The sequence below is a fragment of the Halichoerus grypus genome, chromosome 5, assembly GCF_964656455.1.
Source record: "Halichoerus grypus chromosome 5, mHalGry1.hap1.1, whole genome shotgun sequence".
Classification (NCBI taxonomy): Eukaryota; Metazoa; Chordata; class Mammalia; order Carnivora; family Phocidae; genus Halichoerus; species Halichoerus grypus.
The window spans coordinates 110,182,708-110,208,614 of record NC_135716.1 but is presented as its reverse complement, the minus strand read 5'-3'; the positions used below and the strand labels follow the sequence as shown (position 1 = coordinate 110,208,614).

Genomic DNA, 25,907 nt, shown 5'->3' with positions numbered 1-25,907 from the left:
CCCTACCCCTTGTGTGTTTGTATGAACTTGTATTTCTCTAAAGAAAAGGTTTAGAGCTGTTACCAGATTCTCAGAGGTAGTCCTAATTCATAAAAAGGTTAAAAACTACTGTCCTGACAAACTATCAGAGGCCAAAATCCTTCTCAAAACCAGTTTACCCTGGAGAGAACCTGATCCCTAATACACTGGTTCTCAATCTGTATCAGCTAAATAAAGGCCAGGACCCAGGACCCATTATCGAAACAGCAGGTTTCACAGGGGTCTTCTTGTGTCTGAAGTGATCTTAATTTTGACTTCTCAGTATTTTTTCTTTTTAATTTCATAAAAATAACATCTAATCTATCATGAAAATAAGCTGTGGCCTCCTGTGCGTCTGGAGCCCACAAGAAATGAAAGCAGGCCAATGACAATCACGCCCACAGGCCTAAGGCACATTTAATGTACATTAATGTTTCTCTTTCCTTTTTATTTCTTCTTTACTGAAATTCATTCACCCAGGGGAGATTTTGATTATAACAGACACATAGTTTTATAGATGTAAGCTGAATAGATACTAATGCTGTAAATCAAATATACTTGCTGTGGGCTTCATAATTTTCAAAAAAACCCAAAAAACCTATCTTCTGACTTAATTTTATTTTCACCCAACAGCCCTGCTGCCCCCATCCCCCATCTCATACTGCTGGCCCTGGGTATCACTCCTTTCCCTCCCCTCTCAAAACCCTCACACAGAAGTGGGAGAAAGGTGACAGTCCAAAGATTCAGAATGAGAAGGGAGAGGAAATCATGAGGTTATAAGTATAAATTTATAATGGGACCTCATTATAAATTCCTGGAGATGTGGGGCTTTTCCAGAGAATTGTGACACGGCAGTATTATCCGAAAATTGAAATGTGTAAGTTGAATTTAACAAACTGCAATGAAAGATCCCAGTGAAGAGAAACCATGGCCAGCTCACACTGGGCAGCAAGCGGTCCACCCACATTTATTCCCAAGGATTCAGCAATTTAGGGAGCAGAGCCAAGAACAAAGCAGGACATTGAAAGGCACATGTAGTAAGGGCCCCCAAGACTGAGTCCTTCGACCCCTCCCAAATCAATGTTCAGTCACCCCACAGTCAAAGGGACACGGGGGAAATGAAGTCAGAAAAGTAAAAACTGCGACAGAATAGTAGTTGAGGGCAAATAAAGAAAACGGAATCATGCCACACTGGAAGCGATTGCAAAGGGGAAAACCGGGGGCCAAAATGCCGGGGAGGCCAAACTTCCTCTATCAACATCCATTGAGAAGGGGGAAGGGAGGGAAATTCAGATTTCCCAGCAGTGTGGCAGGTCTTGGCACGGCCTCCGTTCCCCTGCCGAACTTCCACAAATAAACATTCAGAGCAGAAGGGACAGATTTGCTTCTCAGCAAGATTTCAAAGCTGTGCACCAGAGTCAGAAAACAGGAAGGACCGTAGAGGGAGGAGGAGGAGGGGCATTCATGCCTCGGGCCAAATCAGATGGGAAACGTCCCAACCCCTCACCCGAAACTGACATACCATTTTTTACGAGGTGTGAAATGTTTCAGGTAGTGTTGGCCGGCATGATACATGATACCGATACCGTGGGCCCCGGGCTGAGCTGCTGGTTTTCCAGCTGAGGGCGTCAAGTCCGAGAGGACCACAGGTGAAGGCAAGCTCTTTCAAGCTGAAACCAAGAGGGCTTAGAGCTCCTCAGAGAAAAATCCAGCCACCTGACCGCCCACCTAGGTCCCCGGCATCCTGTGCGCGTGCGCAGGCGCGCCTGCGTGTCAGCGCGCACGCTCCGGCAGGCACGCTCCAGCAGGCACGTGCGCCGGGCGTGCGTGAGTGTACGTTCGGGGACGGGTCGGGTGGAGGGAGGCCACCGTGACTGAGCTGGGATTATTTGAGGATGAGAACACTGGCTTCTGATCTCTGAGGGGCCGAGGGAAAACACAGCTGGCTCCAGTTGGTGCTAACCGCCAAACCCTCCTCTCGGATCCCCTCGGCTCCGAGGGCCGGGTCTACTCCCACGCACCCACGCCCCCCCTCCTTCCACAGCAGGCGCCGGGGCCATCGCCCCAGCTTACTGACAGTGCCCCTCCTTCTTTGTTAATGAGCACTGCCTTGGCATTTAATAAAACATTATTTGCACACTGGTGTACATGCGTATGAGAAACAGCCCAGGAGAACAGAAGGCACAGCATTCCCCGGTGCTGGGGCTAAGCGTGGCTGCCCGCCAGCCAGCTGCAATAACAGCCTCGTCCCAGAGAGGCCCCCACCCCTGGCCTTGGAGCAGCCGCTGCTTCCCCGATGTCCCTCTCGGAAGGTCTGAGGGTCTTCCCTGAGCCTTGCTGTGCTCTCAGGGCTGTTGTTCTGAAAATACGGATAAGATGGGTACAGGAGCAATGAAAGCAAAAATCCTGTCTTCGTGCCTGTAGCTTCTTTTGGGTTTCCTTATTAGTAATTTAAAAAAAATGTTCAGCCACTCTGTCCATTTGTCAGATGAAGAAGCTCATGTCAAGAGCACCAGACAGGATGTCCGTCTTCTTTGCTTGCACTCCATGTGTCCTGTCTTGGGCTGTTCTTTCCCCACAAAGATGAACAGGAGCAAGAAAGGGCAGGTAGGGGTAATCCTGCGGACCCACCTCCTGCTGGTTTTTTTCCTCTAGGCCCTCTCTGGGGCTACGCTGTCTTTGTTAAGAGAATGGCAGGGAGGATGAGTCCACAGCTCCCCGGTCTTATGGGTGATCAAATGAAAGTGCTTTGAAGCCTTAGTGGCATTTGGGGTATTATTATTATGCTTGGTCTACAGAAACTGAGGCTGTAAATCAAACTCCTATGTTCTAGGTCAGTGATTCTCAACCTGGGAACCCAACTCCTATGTTCTAGGTCAGTGCTTCCAACCCAGCTGGATATTGGAATGATCTGGGAAGCTTTTAAAAAACACTGAAGGCCCACGGAATCAAAATCTCTGGGGGTGGGGGCCAGGCACTGGTAGTTTTTAAAAGCTCCCTAGTGATTCAGTGTGTAGCCAGGCTGGGAACCACTGCTCCAGCGCCCAAATGTTGTTGGTGTTGGGTGTTTCTAACACCAACTGCTGTGACATGGTCTTTTTGCTTTTCTCAGGCTAAGAGTTCAGTGAGGGTGGTAGGGTCATGGTTGGAGCCTCAGCCTCAGCATAGTGCCTGGCCCCTTGAAGGCACCCGGGTCAGGTCTGAGTGCATGAACTCACGAACAGAGGTGGTGAGCAGGCACACAGGATATGTCTCAGGTCAGTAAGGGCGACCAGCCAAAGTTTTCCTCTGGTTTCTGAACTCTAGCACTTGTAGAAGGAAAGACTTTCTGGTCTTTCTTCTGTGATAAACATTCTGAAGCCAGTGATCTGAGCTTGGTTCCAGCCCCTAATGGAAAGTTTTGCCCAGGTCTCCCTTGATCCAGCTACATCCAGAACTATCTTCCCAGTATTGCTGGTCATGCTCCAAGGGTACATTTACCTATACCAGCAGCCAAGGTACTTCAAAAAGAGATGCATGACCCTGCCTTTTTTCTATTGCTCAGAACATTGCACTATCCTGGGTGCCCAAGGACATTAACACCTCTGCAAACACAGGTACTGGTCTCCAGCTTTGCTGGTGTTCAGCTGCTCAGCATAAGGGATCTTTATTGCCTTATTCACTCTTATGATTCTGAAAACAAACCAAGGAGTGCGTCTAAAATTGACTTCCTTTTGGAATTTTGGACAGAGAAGTTTGAACCACATGCCTTTTTATTCTCCCTACAGCATGGCGAGCCAAGGGGAATTTTCTGGGGTCCTGGGCTCTCAGTGGTGGGCCCTCTTACCATTCTGGAGACCCACCCTGATGAGCTGGGAACATTGTTCAGTAACGTTCCAAGGGAAAGTCACGTTTTGAAAGGAATCAAGTGTGAACTCTGCCAAAAACTGAGGGGACTTGTTTTATTTTTGTTGTTGTTGCTTTTAAAAGCCTTCAACTTGCTTTGTAAGACAAGCTGAGAGTGGGTTTTCTGGGACTTGAGAGAGCAACCATAAAAAGGTAAAACACAAATTCCTGAACCAAGTTCTCTTGACTGACTTACCCTACAACACAGTTTCAGAAATTAAAATGCAGGCACAAGAAAAAAACACAATTGGATCCTAGAAACATTTTATAATTATAGAAACAATATGTCTATTTTTCTACATGTCGCCTTCTCTGAAGGATTCTAATTTTGAGTGTTTCTTAAAGCATGGCCTATAATGACCTCCACTGGAATCACCTAAGGTAACAGGGCAGATGAGTCTCTGGAGATGGCAATTTGGAATTTGCATCTTTTGCCAGCTTCCCTCATGATGTTCATACACTCTGAAGTGTAAGAACTGCTGTTCTTTACCTCCTTTTTATAATTCCCTCTCATCCTTCTAGCAAGAGAGGAGGTATTATCAGGTCCCAAGAAGTGTGTCTGAGATGCGGTTCTAGAACACAGGGTTGTGCTAGATGAGGGCTTTCCAAATTTTTGAGACAACGAAATTTTCCGTTATTCTTTTCTACCTGGAAACAGTAACCTTTGTGGTCAAGAGCAGACCCAGAGTGTGAAGCTCTGATTTATTAAAATTTATTTAATGATTTGCACCTATTTTTTTTCCTGCCATTCTATAAAGTATTATATTTGTTATATAGATGAGTGATGGGGCCAGCAAAGGTCAACTATCTTAGGAAATAGTAAGTAGGGCAGGGAGTCAAACCAGGCCTTCTCCTTTGCACACTGCTAGAGGTGGTGGAGAGGATTTATCCCACATTGGGAGTGGACTCACACGTGCCACAACCACATAACTAATGGTGAACCTAACAGTGACTCCTGGGTGCCTGGGCCACTGCTTTAAAAATATTATTGGTCAAGATTCCTTGGGTCTTTGGAGCCTGGAGCTTCCTCAAGGACTGTCTTGAACACCAGGCTCATGCCCTCCTGACCATCAATTCATGAGTCCCCGATGACTTGTCGCCAGGCCCCATTGCACCCAGGAATTACCTTCCAAGGGGTCAGCGGCTAAATATCTCCCTTACCACACGGAAGAGCTTGAAGAAGTCCACATTGGCATACAGAGTGTCTTCCACCCACTGTAGCGTGCCCTGGGAGAGGGAGCACATGGCGTCACGCACTGTCTGTGCCCCGTGGCGCTGGCTAAAGATTATGAAGCGATTCAGGAGAGCCTCGTTGCAGGCGATGTCCTTCAGCATCAGGTCTGGGACTCCGTGAGCAAACTGCAGGGAGGAGAAGCAACATTGGAAACCTCCCTGTGGTAGGAGAAGACCAGCTACCCCAAAGGTGTCCATGCCCTAACCCACAGAACCCACGAATACATTATGTTGGAGGACAAGGGGAATTCGGATTGCAGATGAAATTAAGGGTGCGAATCAGCCGACTTTAAGATAAAGAGGTTATTTTGGATTATCTAGGTGGACCCAATGTAATCACAAGGTTTTTTTTACAAGCCTGGCAGAAGAGGGAGGTAGAAGAAACAAGGGCAAAGTAATGTGACATGAGAAAGACTTGACTGACCACCGAGGGCCTCGAAGATGAAAGGAGGCCACCAGCCAAAGAGTGGGGACAGTCTCTGGAAACTGGAAATCTTCCTCTAGATCCCCCAGTAAGAAGTAAAGCCCTGCCAACACCTTGACTTTCAGACTTCCGACCTCTAGAACCATAAGATGATACATTTGTGTTGTTTTAAGCCACTAAGTTTGCCGTGGTTTGTTACAGCAGTCACAGGAAACTAACACACTCCCAAGCCTCATTTTATCAGAGAGCCACTTAAAATGTGAGCAATCCATTCTTAGCATGATGCTAAGGTACCATCAGGACCTACTCCCCTGAAGCTGAGGACAGGGAGTGGCTAGAATTCATTTGGAGCGATGGCAAATGACCAGCCCCCTCTCTCCTTTCTCAACAGATTTAGCAAATAAAAATCCTGGATGCCCTGTTAAATTTAAATTTCAGATAAACAATGAACAGTTTTTAGTATTGGTATGTCCCCAATAGGGTCCAAATTAGACATACTTACGCTAAAAAATCATTCATTTATCTGAAGTGCAAACTAAACTGGATATCCTGTATATTATCTGGTGACCCCAACTGCTGGATAAACCACATCCTATAGCTCCTGTGGAGCTCATCGACAATGACTCTTGGACAATGAATCACAATCTGCTGATGGCCTCGGAGACCAAGGAGGCCACAGCCCTTGCCAGAGACCCTTGGCCACCTAGTACAGTAACTGACCTCTTGGGAGTCTTAGACTCCCAACACCCAAGTACCATGAACAGGTTTATGGGCTTCCCTGACCTCTGGAGTCTCCCCAGGACCTCCAATTACACAGTTCTCAGGGCAGGAGAGCAGAGCAGGCTCAGGCTCTACTTACACCCCACCCCACCCCCACCTCCCACTAAATGAGGTCACGGCTGACACTGGGTTGGTGTGGACTCCATCAATCTCAGGGGACTGTAACTGGGTGCATGTTCTAACAGAGCCTTCCTGTTTTGCCCACACACTGCTTCTTATCCCCAACCCTAATCCCAGCGTCTAAAACATTCTGAGGTGGAGGGAATCAATGAGCTCACTTTGTCCAAACCTCTAATATTCTAGGGGAGAAAAGTGATGGAGGAGAAATTACACAGCAGGCTAGTGGGAAAGCTGGGACACTATGAAGGTCCTGGCTCCTTCTTTCACACAGAGACTCATTCATTCAATGCCCATTCACTGAGTCCCATTCTGCAGGGACTAGAACAGTTACTGGGGATACAGAGAATAAGGTGAGTTTTCTGCTCTCCAAGGAGCTTACCGGCTGGCTGGAAAGGCAGGCAAAGCGGTAAGTGCTAAATTGAATGTAGTGAAACCAGAGCACAGAAGAAGGAGTGTTAAGAATAGCCAGTGTGTTTTGAGTGTTTCCTGTGTGCCAGGCACTGTTCTTAGTGCTTTACATATATTAATTTTTTTGACCCCCATAACAATCATAGGCACTTTTACTGTCTCCATTTTACAAATGAGGACACAGAGGCACAGAGTTGTTATTTAACTTGCTTGAGGTCACACAGTTAACTGTGTGGCCTTGCTGAGATTTGAACCCAGAGCTTGTGCTTCATCACTACTTTAGCTCTTTGCTGAGTAGGGAAGTGGGAGGGGGGGCAGAACAAAGAAGGGAGGGTTTGTGAATGATTTCACAGGGGAGGCAACACTTAAGCTGGGCCTTGAAGTAAGTCCAGGAGTTTACAAGGCTGGGGTTGGGGGTGGGGTGAGTGATGAGGCAAACAACTATTCCCCTCTCATCGTCTAACAATTTCCTAGATGGGGAGAGAGGTACTCGGATGCCAGGCCAAGAGGACCCAGGAAGGGCATGCAGTCCTGATGAAGAACAAAATCCCATGTTTGCTGAGACTGGCCTATCAGAGAGCTGTAAGCCCCATGTAGCTATTTAAATTTAAACTAATCAACATTAAATAATACTTAAAATTCAGTTCCTCAGCTGCACTAGCCCCATCTCAAGTGCCTTCCGGCCATATGTGCTGGTGGCTATCCTCTTGGACGGCATGGAGAGAGAACTCTGCCGTCGTGGAGGAAAGTTGTGGTGGACGGTGCTGGTAAGGAGTGGCACAGTTGGATGAAGACCCGATGGGGTGATGGGGAGGCAGGTGCAGCCGGCGACCATGCTGAGAAGCAGGGAGGGCACAGGGCCCAGAGGGAGCTGGGACAACACGAGCAGCCTCTTCCAGCAGCAGGAGCTCTGGGCTTCCTCTTAAGCTCTGACGTTTGCTAATCAGGGAAGCACCAGCTCATCAGAGCAAGCAACACTACATAATAGCACAGCCCAGGGACACTGGCCCCTTCTGCCCACATGAAAGGCTCAGCGCTGATGCCAACAGCACAGCAACTAAAGCTCCAAATGTCACATCAGTGAGGAACTGGAAAGAAATTTCCCCTAAATTCCTGCCCTTATCTCCATCTCCTTTTTATTACCAACTGGAAGTCATCACAGGCATTTCCAGGACTTCAGTTTTATGAGCTAAGAGAAAGCAAAGGGGAGAATGAGCCATGGATGCCGCCCCCACCACCCCTCCCCCAGGTGGGGGTGGGAGGGCGAGTGGAGCAGGGCAGCCAGGCCTGAGTTCAAGGGCCTGGGCACTGCGGGCACTGCGCTCCAAGGGCCCCGACACACCGTCTCAGGGCCGACCCTCAGTTCCCCTCGTCTAGTTTCAGGGAAAACCTCAGAGACAGAGAAGCCAGAAAAGCAGGTATGGGCTTCACCGCTGCGCAGGGAACCAGCTCAAAAACCCCTTTAGACGGAGCCGGCCCTGCCCGGGCGTGTGGGGTCCCCCTCCCTCCTCTGGGCTCAGACCTTTATCTCTGTACTGACACAGGCCCTGAAATTCTCTGTTTATGTCTCAGTCTCCCCTGGAGTCTGGAGGAGGTGCAGACCTGGCCAGGAGAGGCGGGACGGGTGTCTGCACTATCGGGCCGCCGCTTATCTTGCATTCTCACTGTGTTCCTCATGCCAGGAACCCGCATGCCCAGGATGCTGGGCAGGAGCCGTGAGGCCCAGAACTTCCACAGATGGGAAAGTCATGTTAGTGGTAAAAATGCTCTGAACACATATAGGAGATTATGAAATGCATGAGATAGATTTTGGGGGGTCATGGCTCCATAGAAGAAGGAGCTTGCCTGGCACCGAGAAGAAAACGTGCAGGAAATCAGAGGTCTGTAACCGGGGCAGGTTAGCTCCCTCCGTGCACTCAGACACTGTGCATGCACGGCCTGTTTCTCACACTGGAATTCTCCTCTTCCCACGGCTGCCTTCTGTTCAGCCAGGTGGGCTCAGATACCACTCGGCAGGAAGGCCTTCCCTGACCATCTCATTTCAGTCTGCCCCCATCCCATGCCTCCTAGCCCCTCCCTAACTCCCAGCCCTGCCAGATTTTCCTTCAGCACCTATCTTGACCAGGAAACACTCCGTATCTTTGCTTATTTGATGATTGCCTGTGGTCCCGGCTGGAATGTAAGCTCCCAGAGACAGGGGTTTGCCTATATTGTTCACTACTGTATGCTGGTACCTAAAATGTCCCTAAATATTTGATGAATACATGAGTAAACCTCAGTTTCCTCAACTCTAAGAGGATTCTGAGCCACGTGTTCTCCAAGGTTCTTTCCAGTTATACAAATCTGAGCTGTTTGAAGTGCTGCCAGGATTTGGGCTGTTTAGGAATCCTATGCCAGGAAGGCTCATTATTTCAAGAGACCACCCCCTGCCTCCAGGTATTTTTCTGAATATTTGGAACAAATCATGGGTTCTGAACGTAAAAGCGAGAAGGAAAAATAATGCAAGTTCTTCCCTGTTTTTCTCAGGCTCAGGGCTCACCCCTCCCCTCCTGGGACCAGTGATATCCACCTACCTGTTCTGGACGAACTTGGGAGTTGACCAGAAGGTAGACAACTGAGTCAGACAGGCCAATGTTTTTCATGAGAAATAGTGTCAGTGTTTCTTCATCTTTTAGGATATCCCGAATTCGTATCCCTCTTCCTGTATATGAATGAAAGAACAGGGTGTTGAATGGGAAATAAGTCAAAAAAGGGAGAGCATGTAGAATTGATTGGAAACATTTCTAATTGGCTCTCAGCAGAAGGCTCTGTTCTTGGGTTCCCTGGGAGCTTGGAGGTCAGGGCTCCTGCCAGTAGGCTGTCACCAACACAGTCACGGCATTTACTGCTGACGCAGCCAGGCAAAACTTAGTGAGAAGGCACAGAAGGTGGAAAAAGTTAGCTCAGGGCAGGAGGGGGCGCATCAGATGCATTGTGGAGTTGGTCTAGAACAGTGACTCTCAACCAGATGGGGGTGAGGAGCTAGAACGGGGCAATTTTGTCTCCCCTGGGAATATTTGGCAATGTCTGGAGACATTTTTTTTTTTAAAGATTTTATTTATCTATGAGAGAGAAAGAATGAGAGAGAGAGCCCATGAGAGGGGGGAGGGTCAGAGGGAGAAGCAGACTCCCTGCTGAGCAGGGAGCCCGATGCGGGACTCAATCCCAGGAACTCCAGGATCATGACCTGAGCTGAAGTCAGTCGCTTAACCAACTGAGCCACCCAGGCGCCTGGAGACATTTTTGAATGCTGCAGCTGGGCAGGTGCTACTGGGTAGAGGCCAGGGATGCTGGTAACACATCCACAATGGACAGGATAACCTCCCTCCCCAGTCCAAAGCAAAGGACCACCTGGTCCAAAATGTCATTAGTGTTAAGGTTGAAAAAGCCTAGTCTAGAATGAGAGGACACACATGCTGTGTCCACAATGTGTTGTCATGGGGTAGAGGGCTCTTCCTGGCATTTCTGTCATCTCAGCTAAGACTCTAAGCTTGGTGTGCTGACATGGACTAGGAGAGATGGGCCTGTTTGGGGCAAGAAAAGCTTCAAGTGGGAAAGAGGGGGTGGTCTATTGCCTGGACTTATAATTTCGTGCCCTGATCAGCCCCAGTCACATTCTCTCTGGCTTCCCCCAGGATATACTAAAAGCAGAAATTTTTTATAAGGAGGCATAAAGGACTGCTAACCTTTAAGGTGAACCTGCGGTAAGTGATTGAACGACTTGTGTCTGTACTTTGCACACCTCACAGGGATATTGTGAGGGTGACTCGGGGTAAGGACAGTGAAGTGGCTAACTCCCAGGCCTGAAAACAGTGAGCCCCCTCCATAGATGCTTGTTCTGATTGCATTAATATTTCGACGCCTCCCGGGGCCTTCACCCCCAGGGTACCCACCTCTGTTGCCTGCTTCCAGGGCCAACACGCAGCCTCAAGTGGGCCATTGCCACAGTTCACGGGCGCTGGCCAGCAAAGAAGGTTACAGGCCCAGACTCTTAGGAAATCATTTCAACATTAAGGGAAAGCGTCTGGGTTACATGAAAGTGCCCATGTCTACATCCCAACTCCCCCCGGGAGCCTGGTGACTACTTATCTCTTAGCTCTTCTTTAATTAACTCTGATTATCAAATGTCCCTGCTCCTCCCTGGTCCTAACACCCCAGCACCCCATCTTCTCTCCCCCAAATTCTCCCTTCACTAGGTGACCAAGAGGCCTACCTTACCCCGCTGAGTGCTTGACAACCTTCCCTTCCGTTTTTGGGTTGTGCCTTTCCCTGAAGAGCCTGGTCCAGGTGGAGGTTGTTGCCAATTTCCTCTTCCAAGGGGATGGGTCAAGCCCGCGGGCCTACCCACACAGCTAGGGCAGGGGCAACCAGTCCTGAGACTCTGCCCCACAGCAGCCTCTCGGGAGTCGTGCCACCAGCCAGGCTCACCGCCTTTCCCACAGGGAAAGCCCAAAGGCTTCAGGAGAACCGGAATACAGGACGGAGCCCGGGAGCAGGAGGGGGTCTGAAAGGGGCTGCTCTATTTTATTCTTGCCTTCCCCTTTTCCCGATAACGTAAGTCATGTCATCTTCCAAACCCAGCTTCCTTTCTTCCTTCCTCTGGATGCCAGCTCAGTTGTTCTTCTTTCCCCAATCATTTCTCCATAGTCAGCATTATGTTATATACTGGCCTCAGTGACACCCGGGATGGACGGACACACACACACACACACACAGAGTCTCTGGAGAGTAGGGGGCTATGGACCCTGCTTTCATTATACCCCTCCCTCATCATACCTAGCAATGCTGGGCGCACAGATGTAAGCCCTTGAGGTCACCTCTCTCTGACACCCAGCATAAGAGCGTGACATGGAATCAGGGCCTCGATAAATGACTGTGGAATGACAGGAGGCACCCAATAAATACCTGTTGTCATGACCTGAGAGTCGGGACCCCATTTGACTGTTTATCAATTCGTTATTCTTTAACTCAGTCACCTGACCTTCCGTACGGATATCTTGCTGGGGAGGGTAGCCATTCCCCCGCCCTCGCCCAGGTGACTGGGCTGCCATGGCCCTAGGGGGAAGCGGCAGGAGCGTGCTGGTTCCACACACCTGCAGAGGGGTGGGGGCCACCCTGTAGGGAGAGTGTAAGAGGTGGCTGATACCAGACAGAAGCTCCACTAGACTCCCGAGGGAGAAATGTGAACTGGGGCCCCGAGGAAAGAAAAATAAATTTTGTTTAAAATGTGGTTCTTCTTGTTCGCTTCCCTGGGAAGAGGCTGGGGGAGGGGGCTGCTGAGGCCCACGGAGCTGAGGGGAGCTGAGGGTTGGGGTGGGAGAGAAGCCAGGAGAATGTGTGGGGCTCATGGGAAGAAGGTGTTTGAAGATGAGTGAGAGACCACAGTGCTTGCTTGGGCGTGAGAGGGGAGGGGGCTTCCCGTCTGGTGTTTTACCATTAATCCTCCCCTGCTGAGAATGCTGTAGGACAGGTTTGCTAGGAAAAGAAAAGGCCGCCTAGGTCAACCATCGGCATACTTTCCCAGGTGACTGGGGACTGACAGGCAAAAGCACATACCAATGACAGCCGCCTACCTCGCTCTCGAAGGCTTTACCCTCCACTGGGGCTTTGGGCCAAGGATTCAATGTTCACAGTGAGCAAGGTCCCCAGGTGACCCTGGGATGGACCCTGATATAGTCTGCCATGTTGATGGTGGGCCTCGGTCCCTGGCCTGGAATTCCTTCAGAGACTTTGAGGATGGTCCCCTGTCCCCACTTATGGCCACCGAGGTCAAGGGTGCTGCAGAATCTTTGTTCCCAGCCTCCAAATTCCTTTGGGGAGCCTTGGTTGACCTTTTCCCACCCTGTCTCCCCAGACCTCTGAAGCTGCTCTCATTTGGAGAACTTCCCGCACAGCCTGAAGGCCCGCAGAAGGAACCACCCGTACGCCAGTTCGAAACTCGGTCTGTGTCGGGGTTGGGAAGCAGTGACTTTGGTTCTCACATACACACTGTAAAGACCACAGAGAAATTGTGGTTTGAAATGACTTCCTTTACATTTCCTCCCAGCTGGACTCCATCTGACAATGAGACAACCAAATGAAATGTCTGCCTCATTCCAGATCCCACTGGATGAATGGGGTAGGCAATCACTCCCGGGGTTAGACAGCCCATGTTCTCATCTGCTTCTTTAATCCTGGCAACAGTGCTTTCTGCTTGCTGCCTCTCCCCCGAATTTCTTACTACGAAAATGCTCTTTGTGCCCACACCTTAGAAGGTCCTTCAAGCTTGAGCTAAGTAACTCTTCTATCCAGGACAGCAAAGAAGGTCGTGTTTGTAATCTGGTCTGCAGAAAATTACTACATAAAGTACATGTGTTACTATTTTTGAGAGAATTAAAATGTAATGCAGTCACCTCAGCGTGCCATCTGAACATACTCCTGTCCTTCATTGTTCCCAGACGGACAGAAGGGAGAAGGTGGCCGGGAGGGAAGAGGATAATATTCTCCTAAGGATAGTTTCCCCTCCAGACTGTTCTGCACTCTTGAAGCCCCCTGCTTCCCTCCACCACCCTCCCCAAGGTGTGGTCACTCTTCTTTCAGTCCTTCCACTTCTGCTCTGGGAGCCCTCGGCGTGGGCACCCGCTCTGACCCATCTCTCCAGCTGCATGGGTGATGACCCCTGGAGGGCTGATTCATACCATTCTCCCACTTCTCTTGTTCGGAACCCTGAACAGGAGCCGTTCTATCCACCCCCTCCCAACCCCTTGGTAGACCCCTTGCTCATCCCTGCCATCCTCTGAGGCCGTCCGGAGAGTAACCCCCGCCCATCCCTACCCTAGGAACATAGGATGCATGCAGCATCTCCGAACCTCTTCCTTCACAGCCTCTGAGCCTTCACAATCTTCCCCCCACTGGCAGTCTTTTCCCCCTGCAGGACAGCAGAGAGCCCTAGATTTCTGGCAGGGCTTTCTCTCTCCCATCTGCTCATCTGCCCTCCTGGGGATGGCAGGGGGTTGGGGGGGGGAGGTTTCCAGTTGGTGCCCAGGCCTCTGCCACATCCAGCCCTCACTGTTCCTGAGCCCAAGTGGCTCTCCTACCCTGGTGCCCAGCTCTGCTACCTGCCCGCACAAACAGTGACCCAACAGCCTGGCGTCTCGTTGCTTCAGTCTCCTCATCAGCTCAACCTTTGCCTCGGCCCCCCTTCAGCCACCGTGGCCACACCAGGGCCTCCTTCTCACTGCTCCTGTCTGCCTGCGAAATCCTGAATGCGCAGAGTTCAGTCTTTGACCACAGTCATCAAGCCCTCCATCCCGTTCAGTGCCCCAGTCCTTAAGCAGGATCATGGAACTCCCAGAGGCCTCTGTTCCCTTGTCCCCCCATCTCCCCCAGGCCATTTCAGTACTTCTGGCTTCCCATCCATCCTTACGCAGCCTGGACCCGATGCTGCCTGTTTTCTAGTCACCACCCTCAACCCCTTGCCTCCTGGACCTTCTGCAGTACCTCCCTAAAACCCCCAGCCCTGCATCACCTCCCTCCACACCTGCTGTGCCTCAGGGCCCGGGATGCTGAATATCCCTGGAAGAAATGGAATGATCGTTCGTATTTATGCCACAATAAACATATGCACTCTGACCTCCCTGGCCCCTTACTTGGCATTGGTTCTACATGGTCCTGGTTCGCTCACTCTCTAGTGCTCTATGAAAATGCTCCCACACCTTTCCCTTCTCCTGCTTCCAGACTTAACCTAGCCTCATCCTTACCAGAGTGCAACCTCTCTTGGCATTCTCCTTTCTGTCTCTAGACTTGCCTGGAATGAGAACTTTCCTGCCCTCCTCAACTTCCTAACTTCTAAGCTGATGGAAAGAGGAGTCCTCACCAGGGTGAGCTTCATGCCACCTCTAGAGCCATTCCTTCCTGCCTCCTCTGATATCTTTTCCCACCAAATCTCCTGCTCTTTCCCATGCCTTTGGTCTCTCTGACGGGTGAGGCAAGGGAGAGGCAAGTGATGGTTGAGAACATGCAAGCCCAGCATACCTGCAACTCTCTCAGGGTGAGTCTGGAGGGTGTCCATGAGCTGAGAAAAGGTGTGAAGTTCCTCCCACACATGGCCAAGGTGCTGCGTCTCCGGGGCCTTCATGAGCAGTTCCTGAAGATCTCGGAACACCCTTGCCAAGCTGTAAGGAAGACAAAGCTTCATCAGTAAAGATATCGTTGTCATTTTCATAATAATAATAACACTGCTAGTTTTTCAGATACCACATGCTTGACCTAGGTATGACATTACCGAAGGAGAGGACCAAGGAGAAAGGAGAAAAGGCCTCATTGTACTTAGAGGCTAATAGAGCTGGTGAGCAATTTGTTCAGCTTTCCAGCTTCGGCGGGGCCAAGTCACCTCCTAACCCCATGCTCTGTGTGTCTCCTGCCCAGAGAAGCCTTAAGCAGGCTGACATTAGAAGATGGTACTGGAGGTTCTTCCCAGCGTTGCCACTTCTCTGAGACCTGCCCTTCCAGCCATCGTAGGCATGGACAACCATGGTTAATCCACAAGTTCCTCCCTGCGAGCACACGCGCGCAAGCACACACATAAACACACACACACACACACGTGCATGTGCACACACACACATACACACACCCTCTGCCGTGGCTGACTGGATGAGGAAAACAAAGTTGAACCAATCAGCTATGTTCCCAGGAATTTGAATGTTATTCAACGATGCTCTTCCAGTTGCCCGAGGCAAGGTGCTCTGAACTGGGCAACCAGAGCCATTGTGGGCATTGAGAAGCAGGGACATTGGTCAGTGGAGGGAGGTAAATATAGTAGATGCCCAGCAAGGGACAGAGGCTGAACCCTGCAGGCCCAGCCATCCAGCTCCTGTCCCGCACCTCCTGACGCCTGCCTAGCTTCCCCAGGCTTTGCAAGAAGGTCTAGTGTCCAAATCATATATTTCCTTCTGGAGCTTCAGCTTGTTGGAATGGGCTTCTTTGCCCTGCAAGCAAAAGAACCTTGAATAAGCCCGTATTTCACCTATAATGAGAGTGTGAAATGTGAAACCCAGGTTTCCTGGTTCAAATGCTGAGTACAGCTGGAGTCTGAAGCCCCCTTCCCCAACTCCCTCAGGTTCTAGACACCACCAGTGCCAGTCCCACAAAGCCCCAGCTAGTCCCCACTCAGGTGTCTCCCAGGCTCCCTGATCCCACTGTGCGACCCCATGCGATCTCTATGGGGAGGTGTTCCTTCTCAGGCACCTCAAGGGGACTCAGGCTGAAGTTATAGATTGCAAGTTACAGTTCCCAAGCAAGCGTTTGCAACCCTGTGAGCTCAGCTAAAATGTCACCTCCCTGACATTCTCAGGAAGACCGATGTTCCCTCTTCTGTCTTTCTATATGCCAAGGATTGGCAAACAGATACATATTACAGGCTTGTAGGCCGTAAGTCTCTATCACCACTACTCTACTCTGCCACGGCAGGGCAAAAGCAACCATAGTTTGTTCCCAGTGGGGAAGGCTACCTCTGAGCATTAGGCTGACTTGCCAAGTGTCCCTTTTCTTGAGTCAAAATGCAGGTTTGTCCCAGAGGAATTATATCCAGACTACTTTAAGGAAAAAAACAGGAGTAACCAAATATCTGTTTCCATCTGACCTAGTGTATATTTAAGTATAGTGAAGCCCACTCCCCAATAAGCCCTTGTTGGTGTCCCTCAGGTAAACTCAAGATCAGCCCGGTGGGTGAAGGATGACCCTGTGCACGTCCCTGAGCCTCTGTCTATAGGACATGCTCACATCATGTTCTTCCACCTCCTGCTCAGAAAGGGAATTCCAAAGGTAGACTCTCTTCCTATGGGATTTGACTTATAATTAGACCCCAGACGAGAGGTCATTAACCTGGAGTCCACAAGTCCCCTGAAATCTTATGCACAATGTAATGTTTTATGTGTGAGTCCATTTTGGGGGGAAGAGGGGCCATTGGTTTTCATCAGCTTCTCAGAATGGTCTTTAGCCCCCCCAGGTTAAGAACCAATGCCCTCAAGCCATAGCCTAAGATTTTGGGAGTCTCAACACTTACATGGAGTTGTTATAGTTTGACACAATTCCAGGAGATTCTCCCGGGGTGGGACTTTGAAAACAAGGATTGTTCACATTGCAGAACATCCCCTGGAGCCACGGCAACATTCCTGCTGAGGGCATCGCCTTGTTGGGGAAATGGCCTTGAAGACAGGAAATGAAGACAAGGAGTTAGTTATGGAAACCATGCGGGATGCCGCTTCTAGTTGCTGGAGCCTCTGCAGGAAGGAGCCCAACCCCTCTGGTGTTTTCCTTCATTCATCAACATTTAAGAAACAGGAGCATCTAATATATGCCAGGCCCTGCGCTGAGTACTGGAGACAGGGTCTCTCCTCTCAAGCTCCCAGTGCAGTGGGGTGATGGACAAATGTTCTACTAGAGGCACGGAGGGCAGTGTGGAGGGGGCATAGAAGGGGGGACAGTGGAGGGATGTTAGCTCAAGAAGGCTCCACACTGTTGCTCATGCTTCCACAACTGTTATGAGCACCTACCCCAAGCATGCAAGAAGGTTGCAAGTTATGGGCTCCTTTGGCAGTGGGGGGGTGGGGGTGGTTGATGGGATTGGGGTGTGGGGGGACAGAGAGAACAAGGTAAAGAAGCAAGAGTTTGATGGATAGGAGACTGAGGAGCAGACAAGACCCCAGGAGCAGAGTATAAAACAGGCATTCACAGGCTCATCCCAGGCCCCACGATACCTCTGGGATCCAAGAAATAATATGTTACTACACATGGCTATATACCACCCCTTCTCATTCTTGTCTAGCACCGTATATTTCATTTCCCTAAATTGGTTTCCAGAATATTTTAGGGAACCCATTTATAATCTTCTCCCTTTAAAACTAGTAAGAGTTTAGGTATAGAAAAAAAACAAACAAAAGGACCAACAAAAACAAAAACTAATTTCACAACACTTCCATAACCACATACAAGTATTTGCAAAGATGTAGGATTAAAAAGTTCATTTGTATCATGCTGAAGAATCTCTGTTTTTTGCACTGGAGGCAGGACACGATGATGAGTAGAGCCAATCCTGGCACCCCAAACCCCCAAGATCTTTCCAACTGAAAGGTTTGGACCTCCAGACTTGCCAGGGCTTCCCCCCTTCATGCTTACATTCATGTTGTCTGTAGAGAGGGTTGATATTCCTTAACCAGATCAAGATCAGAAATAAAGATAAAGGCCATACAAGTTCCACCACAAAGCGAATCTGGAAAAACAAGACAAAAAGACCAGTGATGCTAAGAGATTACAGGAGACACACCCAGAGTGGACACACAACTCAGCACGTGTCTGTGCAATAGGGCTTGGTTGTGGTATATTTCCTAAAGGACTTCCTTTTCTCTCTCCCTCTCTCTCTAGAGCTCCGGCGGTGGGGTGGAGGGGACAGAGGGAGAGAGAGAATCTAAGAGAATCTTAAGCAGGTTCCATGCCCTGATGCAGGGCTCGATCTCATGACCCTGAGATCATGACCTGAGCCAAAATCAAGAGTCAGATACTTAACCGGCTGAGCCACCCAGGCGCCCCAGACTTCCGTCTCTTATTCCCTTTCCCTCACTACTTCTACCCTGATATATTAGACTCACAAGACTTTGTGTCCATCCGGGTTCTACCCTGCCTCTATTTCAGGAAATTGCATTAACACAGGACTTTCATCAAGGACCAAGATGTGTGCTTCAGTACTTCTCCCATGTCGCTGTGCACATGAATACAGATTCTGCTCTGTAGGGCCCCACCAGCTCTCACGTGTCTCCTGAGCTCTTTCCGCCCCTCCCCATTGCCCTGCTTCTAGGGCACACTAGATCTTGCATACGTGGTCACTGAATGAATGAGCAAAGGACTCTGAAACACTGTGATCCATAGCAAGGTCAACAAAAATCTGGGTTTACCAACGTCTTTCCTGCCACAAGTTTCTCATTGCTTAAAGGAAGAAAGAAGGGCATACTGCTGTCAGTTTTTACAATACTGGCAGAGGCTGCTGATAACAACCTATGGTTGAAAGCCAGAACTTGAATTTAGGTTCGACTTAGAGTTTAAGGACTCTTGACTCCAAAGGAAGGAGCAGCTGGTTGTTGGAGCCACATTCCGTGGCATTGCACATGAGGGCGTGGGTTGCAGGTGTGGGATGGTAGCAGGGGAGGAGGGGAGGAGGGGGATGTGATTTGGGGAATGCAATAGCTCTTCTACCCAACCCCCACTGCAGAGACCTTAGGAAGGGAACTCCTAAGGTCTGAAGGAGGACTTGTGCCACTCGCTAAGAATAGAGACTTAATACATAGACCAGCTAGGGGCCATTTGCATGGTCTTTAACTCTTTGTCATTCCTTTCAAAGAAATGTACATAAATACTCAGCAAAGTGGTAGACACCATAACAGGTACTCAGTAAAGGTTTATTCCTTTCCTGCTATTAGGGTCTGCTGGCTACAGAATTACTGCAAATTATAACATAAAGTGGTGGTGGGGGGGGGGCAAAGATAATGCATTGAAGAAAAAACAAAAAATGTTTAGGGCAGGTGGTGATTATGCAGTTGTAACTTTTTACTCAACGTTTTATTCAAAATATATCAAGGGAAGATATGTTAGAGGAAACACATCAAAATATTATTATATATTATACATGATGTAGATTTTCCTTAAGGCACTCACTTTTCAGGGTTGCCCTGACACATGATCCTACAAGATGGCAAAACATCAACATTGGACAATCCCATCCAGTGTTACAGAGACTGACCCCCGGCACACTTGATAGCCGTTGGAATGTTGGCAGTTCCCCCAGGGCCAGCAAACCAAGGAGGAGGAGAGGGCTGAGCCTCTTCCCCAGGGACCCTATCTCACTGTTAACACTCTCGCCCTTACTAGACCTGCACAGCTGTTCCCACAGCACCCCGCCCGTCCCTTGTCTTATCATTCATCGTAAATCAGGGTCATTACTCCTTCGTGGAAATGGAACCTTCACTGGTCGTGAGCTGTCTGAGGGCAGGGACCCTGTCTATCTTTGTCACTACTGTGATTCCAGCACCCGACACAGGGCCAGCTTCATAATAGGGGCCCCATAAATATGGAATGAGTGAGCCTTTGTCAAGGACCAGTCTCGGAGGCTCCTTGGGAAGCTGGAGGTCACCGACACTTTGCAGATTTAACAAACCACACCCCCAGGGGCATGTTCTGTACACTGGCTTCATGCCTTCCATCCCAGGTCCTTCTGTCCATGAGTAAGATCAGGGAGCAAGCCTGGCAAGATCACAGGGCGAGGGGTAGGAGCAAGTGATGAAACCGGAAGTCGTTCGTGCTGTCTTCACCGAGGAAGTGAGGCAACCAGTCCAGGTTCCACACATCTGATTCTTCCCCTTAAGACAATTGTGTGCAACCTTGGCTTTCTCCCAAGTCAATCCGCTTCCTTCCATGTAGCAACGTCTGTCTGGGAGTAGTCTGGTATGTCAGACATTTGGGAATGGGAAGATCTGGGTTAAGAATCACTTTCGGGCTTGTTTCATCACCAAGGCTCAGTTTTCCGATCTGTGAAATGAGACTATTTTGTCCTTCAGTATCCCCTAAGGGTTGAATGTGTCAGTCCTGTGGGTTTTATCCGGCTCTGTTCCCTATTAGCTGTATGACTTTGGGTTGCCCGTCCAATCGCTCCATGCCTCGGGCCCTCATCTGTAACGGGCTGGTACCAGAACCGACCTCCCAGAGCAGAATCTGGTACGAGGTAACATTCAATAAACACAAGCCCTTTATTCCTGACCCTCACTTCCCACAAAGACCACAGGGACGTTGTAGGTCACGACACACAGTACCGGCTGAAGAGCAAGGGGGTTATCATTAAAATGACCTGCAAGCTTTTAGGCCTGGCCGCTCCCCCCCCCCCCATTCATGTTTTCTCCCCTTCTCCCTTTCTGGATTCAGAACTGCTCATTTGCCAGATTGCAAACATGGGGCTTCCTGAGAAACTGACCACTCACCGTCCCCTGCTCTACCTGTTCTCGGGGCTTGGACCGGGGGAGGGATCAGCCAGCCTGGCTTCCCTGTCCCACGGATAAAACACCCAAACCCAAGCTGGTGCACCCCCACCGTCTTTGCCGTGTTCCTCACACACTTTCTCCTCTACTCACTCATTTGTTCCTGTATTTTTGAAGTATCTGGTCTTTGCAAGGCATTGTGATTTGAAGCCCCCCCTCAGTGGGGGGGGGGGACCAGATCAGAATTCTCGTTCCTTCCTTCATTCTTTGGGGGTGTCTAGGACGAGTGCGGACTTGCAGGTGTCTGCCTTCCCCGCATCTCTGAGTTCGGGCTGCTGGTTCTGCCCCAGGTCCCTGCCCCTCACTTGACCACCTTTTTGAAGGCAGCTCCCAAGTGGCTGCCGGCAGAAATCAGGCGGGGGGAATGCAGGCCATGCCCCACATCAATTACCCGGGTTTCTCTGGGCGTGGGACCTCAGGTTGCTTTTTGTTTGTTTGTTTCTAACACTTCCCAGGTAATTCCAATGTGCAGCTGGGCTGAGACCCACTGGAATAGGTAGTGCTTGGTAATCTTGGACAAACGTTTGTTGAGAGGTCCGTGTTATTGTTCTAACTCTGCAAGGGTTTGTTTTGGAGGGGCTGCATTTCACACTCCCTCCTGCACAAAGACCACCGGCCATTCCTTTCCAGCCAGGCAGGTCCTCACAACAACCTCTCCCTGTGGCCCCCGCCCCAGTCGTGCTCTGCATCCCCACCCCAAAGCGGCATCCTTGTCCTTGATGCTCAACTGTGCACAGGCATACCCCAGGGAGAAATTCCACAGCGTAATTAAAAACATGTTTTCAGGGCAGCTCTGACTCCCCCCACCCTTTCCCTTTAAACATGTCTGTAACTTTAATTAAGCCCAGCCAAGGCTCAGAAGGGGCCGATGGAAAATTTTTTTTTTCCCCCAAACTGGTATTTCCTTGTTCTCTCTCTCTTTTTTTTTTTTGCTTCCCCTCCCCCTCTCTTTACCATTCAATCTACATGGGGGAGGAGGGGTTGCAGGGAAGGGCAGAGTTGTGCTTGTTGTTTTAAATCTCGGCCAGCTAGATTTCCTTCCCTCCTAGTCTGTTTCCAATTTAAAGGTGGGTAGCTGAGGCTTGAAACGGGCTGTCTGAGTCTCCCTCCGGCACCCACAGCCCAGCCAGGATTCTTGCCTGGATGAATACAGACCCAGGACCTGGGTATGCTTGCGGCAGCCTGCCCACCCTCCCTGCACCCTCCCTGCACCCTGCCAACTTCTCCTTGCCTGATGCTGGGCCCCAGACCAGAGCCTGCTGCCGCACCAGGTGTCCAGGACACCCCTCCTCTCATGAGTCCTCAGGCCTCCCCAAATATCCTGCTCTGACATGGAAGCTGGGACAAGGGGATGACACCAGGGAGGTCCGACACTGTGAGCTCTCGGGGAAAGGAGGCACACCCAGTGATCTTTATAAACCCCCCCTGGCACAGGGCCTGGCCCATGGCAAATATGGGCAGGGTATATTTGTCCAGGATGGTGGGGACAGCTCTTGTCATGGGAAGTGCCCGTTCTATGGCCGAACTCCTTGAGAAGTCTTCTCTCACGCTCTCCAAACCCCATTTCTCTCCTGAGCCCCCAGAACTCATCCTCAGCGCCCCCCCCCCCACCGCCCCACCTCCTTCTACTCCACTGCTGAGCACATTATGCTGTCAGTAACTTTGCGCAGGCGCGAGCCCCCCCCCCCCCGAGGTCCCCGAGAGTGGGGGCTGCGTCTAACTCGGCAGGCTGTCCTGGCTGTATGGGCCCACCTGTACGGCCCAGTTCGCCAGGTCAAGTGTGAGATTACATGTTTTACCCTGGTGCCATTGTTCCTAGTAATACCTTTGACTTTCAAAACTGCCCTGGTCTGGATGATAAATTAGACAGCCACCCTGACTCTGCAGTCTCCACGACCCCAGTGTGGGGTAATGGCCATGTCTGCCAGCCCCACCAGTCACTAACCTTCACTGAAGCCTCACTAACCTCATCAGTCCCCACGGGGACGCAAGTGGTAGCTCTCTCATGGACCTGAGGTGACAGTACAGCGCCAGCCACTTAGTAATACTTGATAAGTGTTAATGGAGGAAGAAAATAAAAAGGAAGGAGGAATGCAGAGCTCTGAAGATTTTCATCTCATGCCCTCAGGGATTGGGAGAAGAGGAATGGGGAAACTTGGTATCTGTTTTGCCCTTGTTCACAACAGTGAACGCCCAAAACCATGGAAGTTTGAGAAGTTAAAAACCTAGGAGTTGAGTTATGGGTTAGGTGTGTTGTACTTTCTTTAGAGTAACCATTTTGTTGAGGCAAAACCTTCCAGAAGAACCAAAAGCTTAGGGAAGGAGCCACGGACCCCTGTCAGAGCTGCTGGGGGCTGTAGAAGAAACCTCCATCTTTGCTCAGACATCCTGGTCATTCCCAGAATATGGTGGCAGTGGGCAAGTCGGCTGGAGGCACACCAGACAGAGATCTCAAATTGCAGGCCAGCAGGATTGCATCAAATGAATGTCAGCCCAGACCAGGTCTAATCCTGGGAGCTTCCCCCAGCCAGGGTTCTCAGCCGGGGTGGTCCTATCTCACCACAGAGAGGCTGGCAACGTGTTCCCCCTGGGAGCACACTGCGGGAAAGACGGGGTCCCTGAACAGGGGACACCCGCCAACGCCAGGGAAAGGGAGCAGAGCCGGTGAGGGCCTCTGAGCCAAACCCTGTCTTTGAAAATAGAGTTATTCTCTGTAATAGAAACATGCTTGCCACAGAAATGGAATCATTTCAGCAGGTAAAGTCCTCAAGGATATTGTTTGAGGGCCACAAAGAGCACATTAAGAGTAGAACTAAGTGAGAATCTTAATTTCTTACGGGAAAGAGAGAGAAACAGTTGCAGATTGGATTTTCCTTGGCATTTCATAGATTGTGAACACCATGTGGACAAGGACCATGCTTGTCTTGTCTGCCCTTGTGTACCCAGCACCTGGCACAGTGCCTAGTGATTATTAAGTATTTGTTGATTGAAGGAGCACATTAATAAATACATGAATTTAATAGTGAATCTTGCTTAATTTTGTCTATTTTCATTCTGGAAGGGAAACTCATGGAAGCAAGGGATTGAGTGTCTAATTACTGTTAGCACTTGGCTCCTGAGTGCGACAAATAACTTCAACACTAATTTGATAATCAGAGTAGCTTTGACAAGGAGAGCAGCCTGAGGACAGCGGTGTTTCCCATGTCTGAGGGGGTCCTAACTTGGCTTCCCCCTGCAGCCTCCCTAAGTCCTATCCCAGCGACACACAGCAGAAAGGACCAACCACCTATGCACATGGTTGGATTATGTCCTTTGCTATTTGCTCTTTTCTGGGCTAATGATTAAGCTATTGTCCCTCCGCTCCAAATCTAGCCAGGGTCCCTCTTTGTGGGACTGGGTGGGAGACCCCAACGGCAGCCTCACTGCGCCCCTCCCTCCCAGGTCCGAGTTAGAGCTCTACCACCATCTCTGTGTTTCCAAGTGCTGAGAGTTCCACGCTCTTCCCTTGGTTCCCTCAACACTAGGGTGGAAGGGACATCCTACACTTGTTACCTCCATGATACCTTGTTCGCTTTCATCCCCTCAGTGACCAGCCTCGGACTTAGCTAACACCTTTTTATATTCCAGATTCTCTCTGACTGAACTCTGACCGAGACACTCAATCACAGGCCTTCAGATGCTCCACCCGTTGGCCCCCTTCTCCCCTAACATTTTTTCCAACGCCCAGGAAAACCCTGCCCACCTGCAAAAACCCATCTCAAATGGAGGCTTGGAACAAATCCATTCTCTTTATCTCTGGCCTAGCCCAGCCCTTATATCTGCTCCCTGAAAGGGCTCAGTTAGATGTCTGTGCTGGTTGAGAAGTTATTGTATCTCATTGAATCTAAGACACCCTCAATTGTAAGATGCACTGTTATTTTTTTTGCACACTAGGAAAGAAACAGATGTGTCTAGTTAAACTGTCACTTGCTTGTGAGCTGCATCCCCATGTCAGAAAGGTGAAAATGTGGAAAGCCCGGTGTACCTCATAGAATCAATGAAACATAGTGTCCTTGGTCTGGGAGGCTCTTAGAGAGTGTTGTTTTCCTTTGAGCCCGTTCTTCGGGGCTGAGGATCTTCCCACAGCACCGTATGGACGCTCAAGGGCTTGTGCGCTGGGCTGGCAGGGTTCAAAGCCAGGGGGTGGGGGAAGGGAGGGCCAGGCAACGGAGTCATATGCAGGGAGGGCAAAAGAAGACCATACTGTGGCCGTGCTGGGCTGCAGGTGGAAAGCGTCCATCTCTGGACAGAGAAACAGGGATTCCTGTGAAGGACACTTGTCGGGGAGGTTCACGGAGCAGTCACCTAAGCGTCGCTTCAGTGCTGAATGGCAGTGAGCCCACCGACAGCTCACCTTCCCCGCCCCCACCCCAACCCACCCCGTCCACTGTTGATTTGCTCCACACCTCACTTTGAGACCACAGACTGCACTTGTTACCTTTTGCCTTTTCCTCAGGGTCCAGTTCTTCCAGAGCAAAAGCTGGATCTGTCTCACAAAGCCCATGCTGGTGACCGCACGAACAGGAGATCCCCTCGGAGCCCCCCGTCGGCGGAGGGACAGGGACGGTCGTAAATGGCGCTCGGGGCACCTCTGGCCCTGGCGCGCGGGCTGCCGTGTCCTTCTCCGGGGGATTAAAGGCTAGTTTCCCCCTGCCAAGCATAATCCCTTCTAATTCACGTAAGCCCTTTGTTGAGGAAAGCAGGCCGCCACTCTGTTGGCTCCTTTAAGAAGGAAGAGAAAGAGAAAGCTGAAGACCCGAGTGGCTGGGCATTTGGCAAATGGAGGCGGGGGCATTTCAGGGGCAACCAGAGGGAAGCATGACCCCCGTACACACGGACAGAAGCTACGAGAAATTCGAGGTGTGCGGGGACCCTAGCTTCAGTGGGTCCTCCGGGCAAAG

The 25,907-nt window shown here is 50.3% G+C and overlaps 1 protein-coding gene across 1 annotated transcript in view; it reads right to left on the bottom strand.

Annotated features, from left to right (window-relative positions):
• Window positions 1-25,654, bottom strand: part of ABCA4 (ATP binding cassette subfamily A member 4) — a 133,719-nt gene extending 108,065 nt beyond the window's left edge. Inside the window, exons 1-6 of the mRNA XM_036094473.2 lie at window positions 25,445-25,654; window positions 18,065-18,158; window positions 16,953-17,094; window positions 14,921-15,060; window positions 9,442-9,569; window positions 5,065-5,262 (exon numbers count right to left, since the gene is read on the bottom strand). Coding sequence (XP_035950366.1) covers window positions 5,065-5,262; window positions 9,442-9,569; window positions 14,921-15,060; window positions 16,953-17,094; window positions 18,065-18,158; window positions 25,445-25,510 — 768 coding nt within the window. The 5' untranslated portion in view covers window positions 25,511-25,654. The remainder of the gene's footprint in view (window positions 1-5,064; window positions 5,263-9,441; window positions 9,570-14,920; window positions 15,061-16,952; window positions 17,095-18,064; window positions 18,159-25,444) is intronic.
• Between the last annotated feature and the right edge of the window lie 253 nt (window positions 25,655-25,907).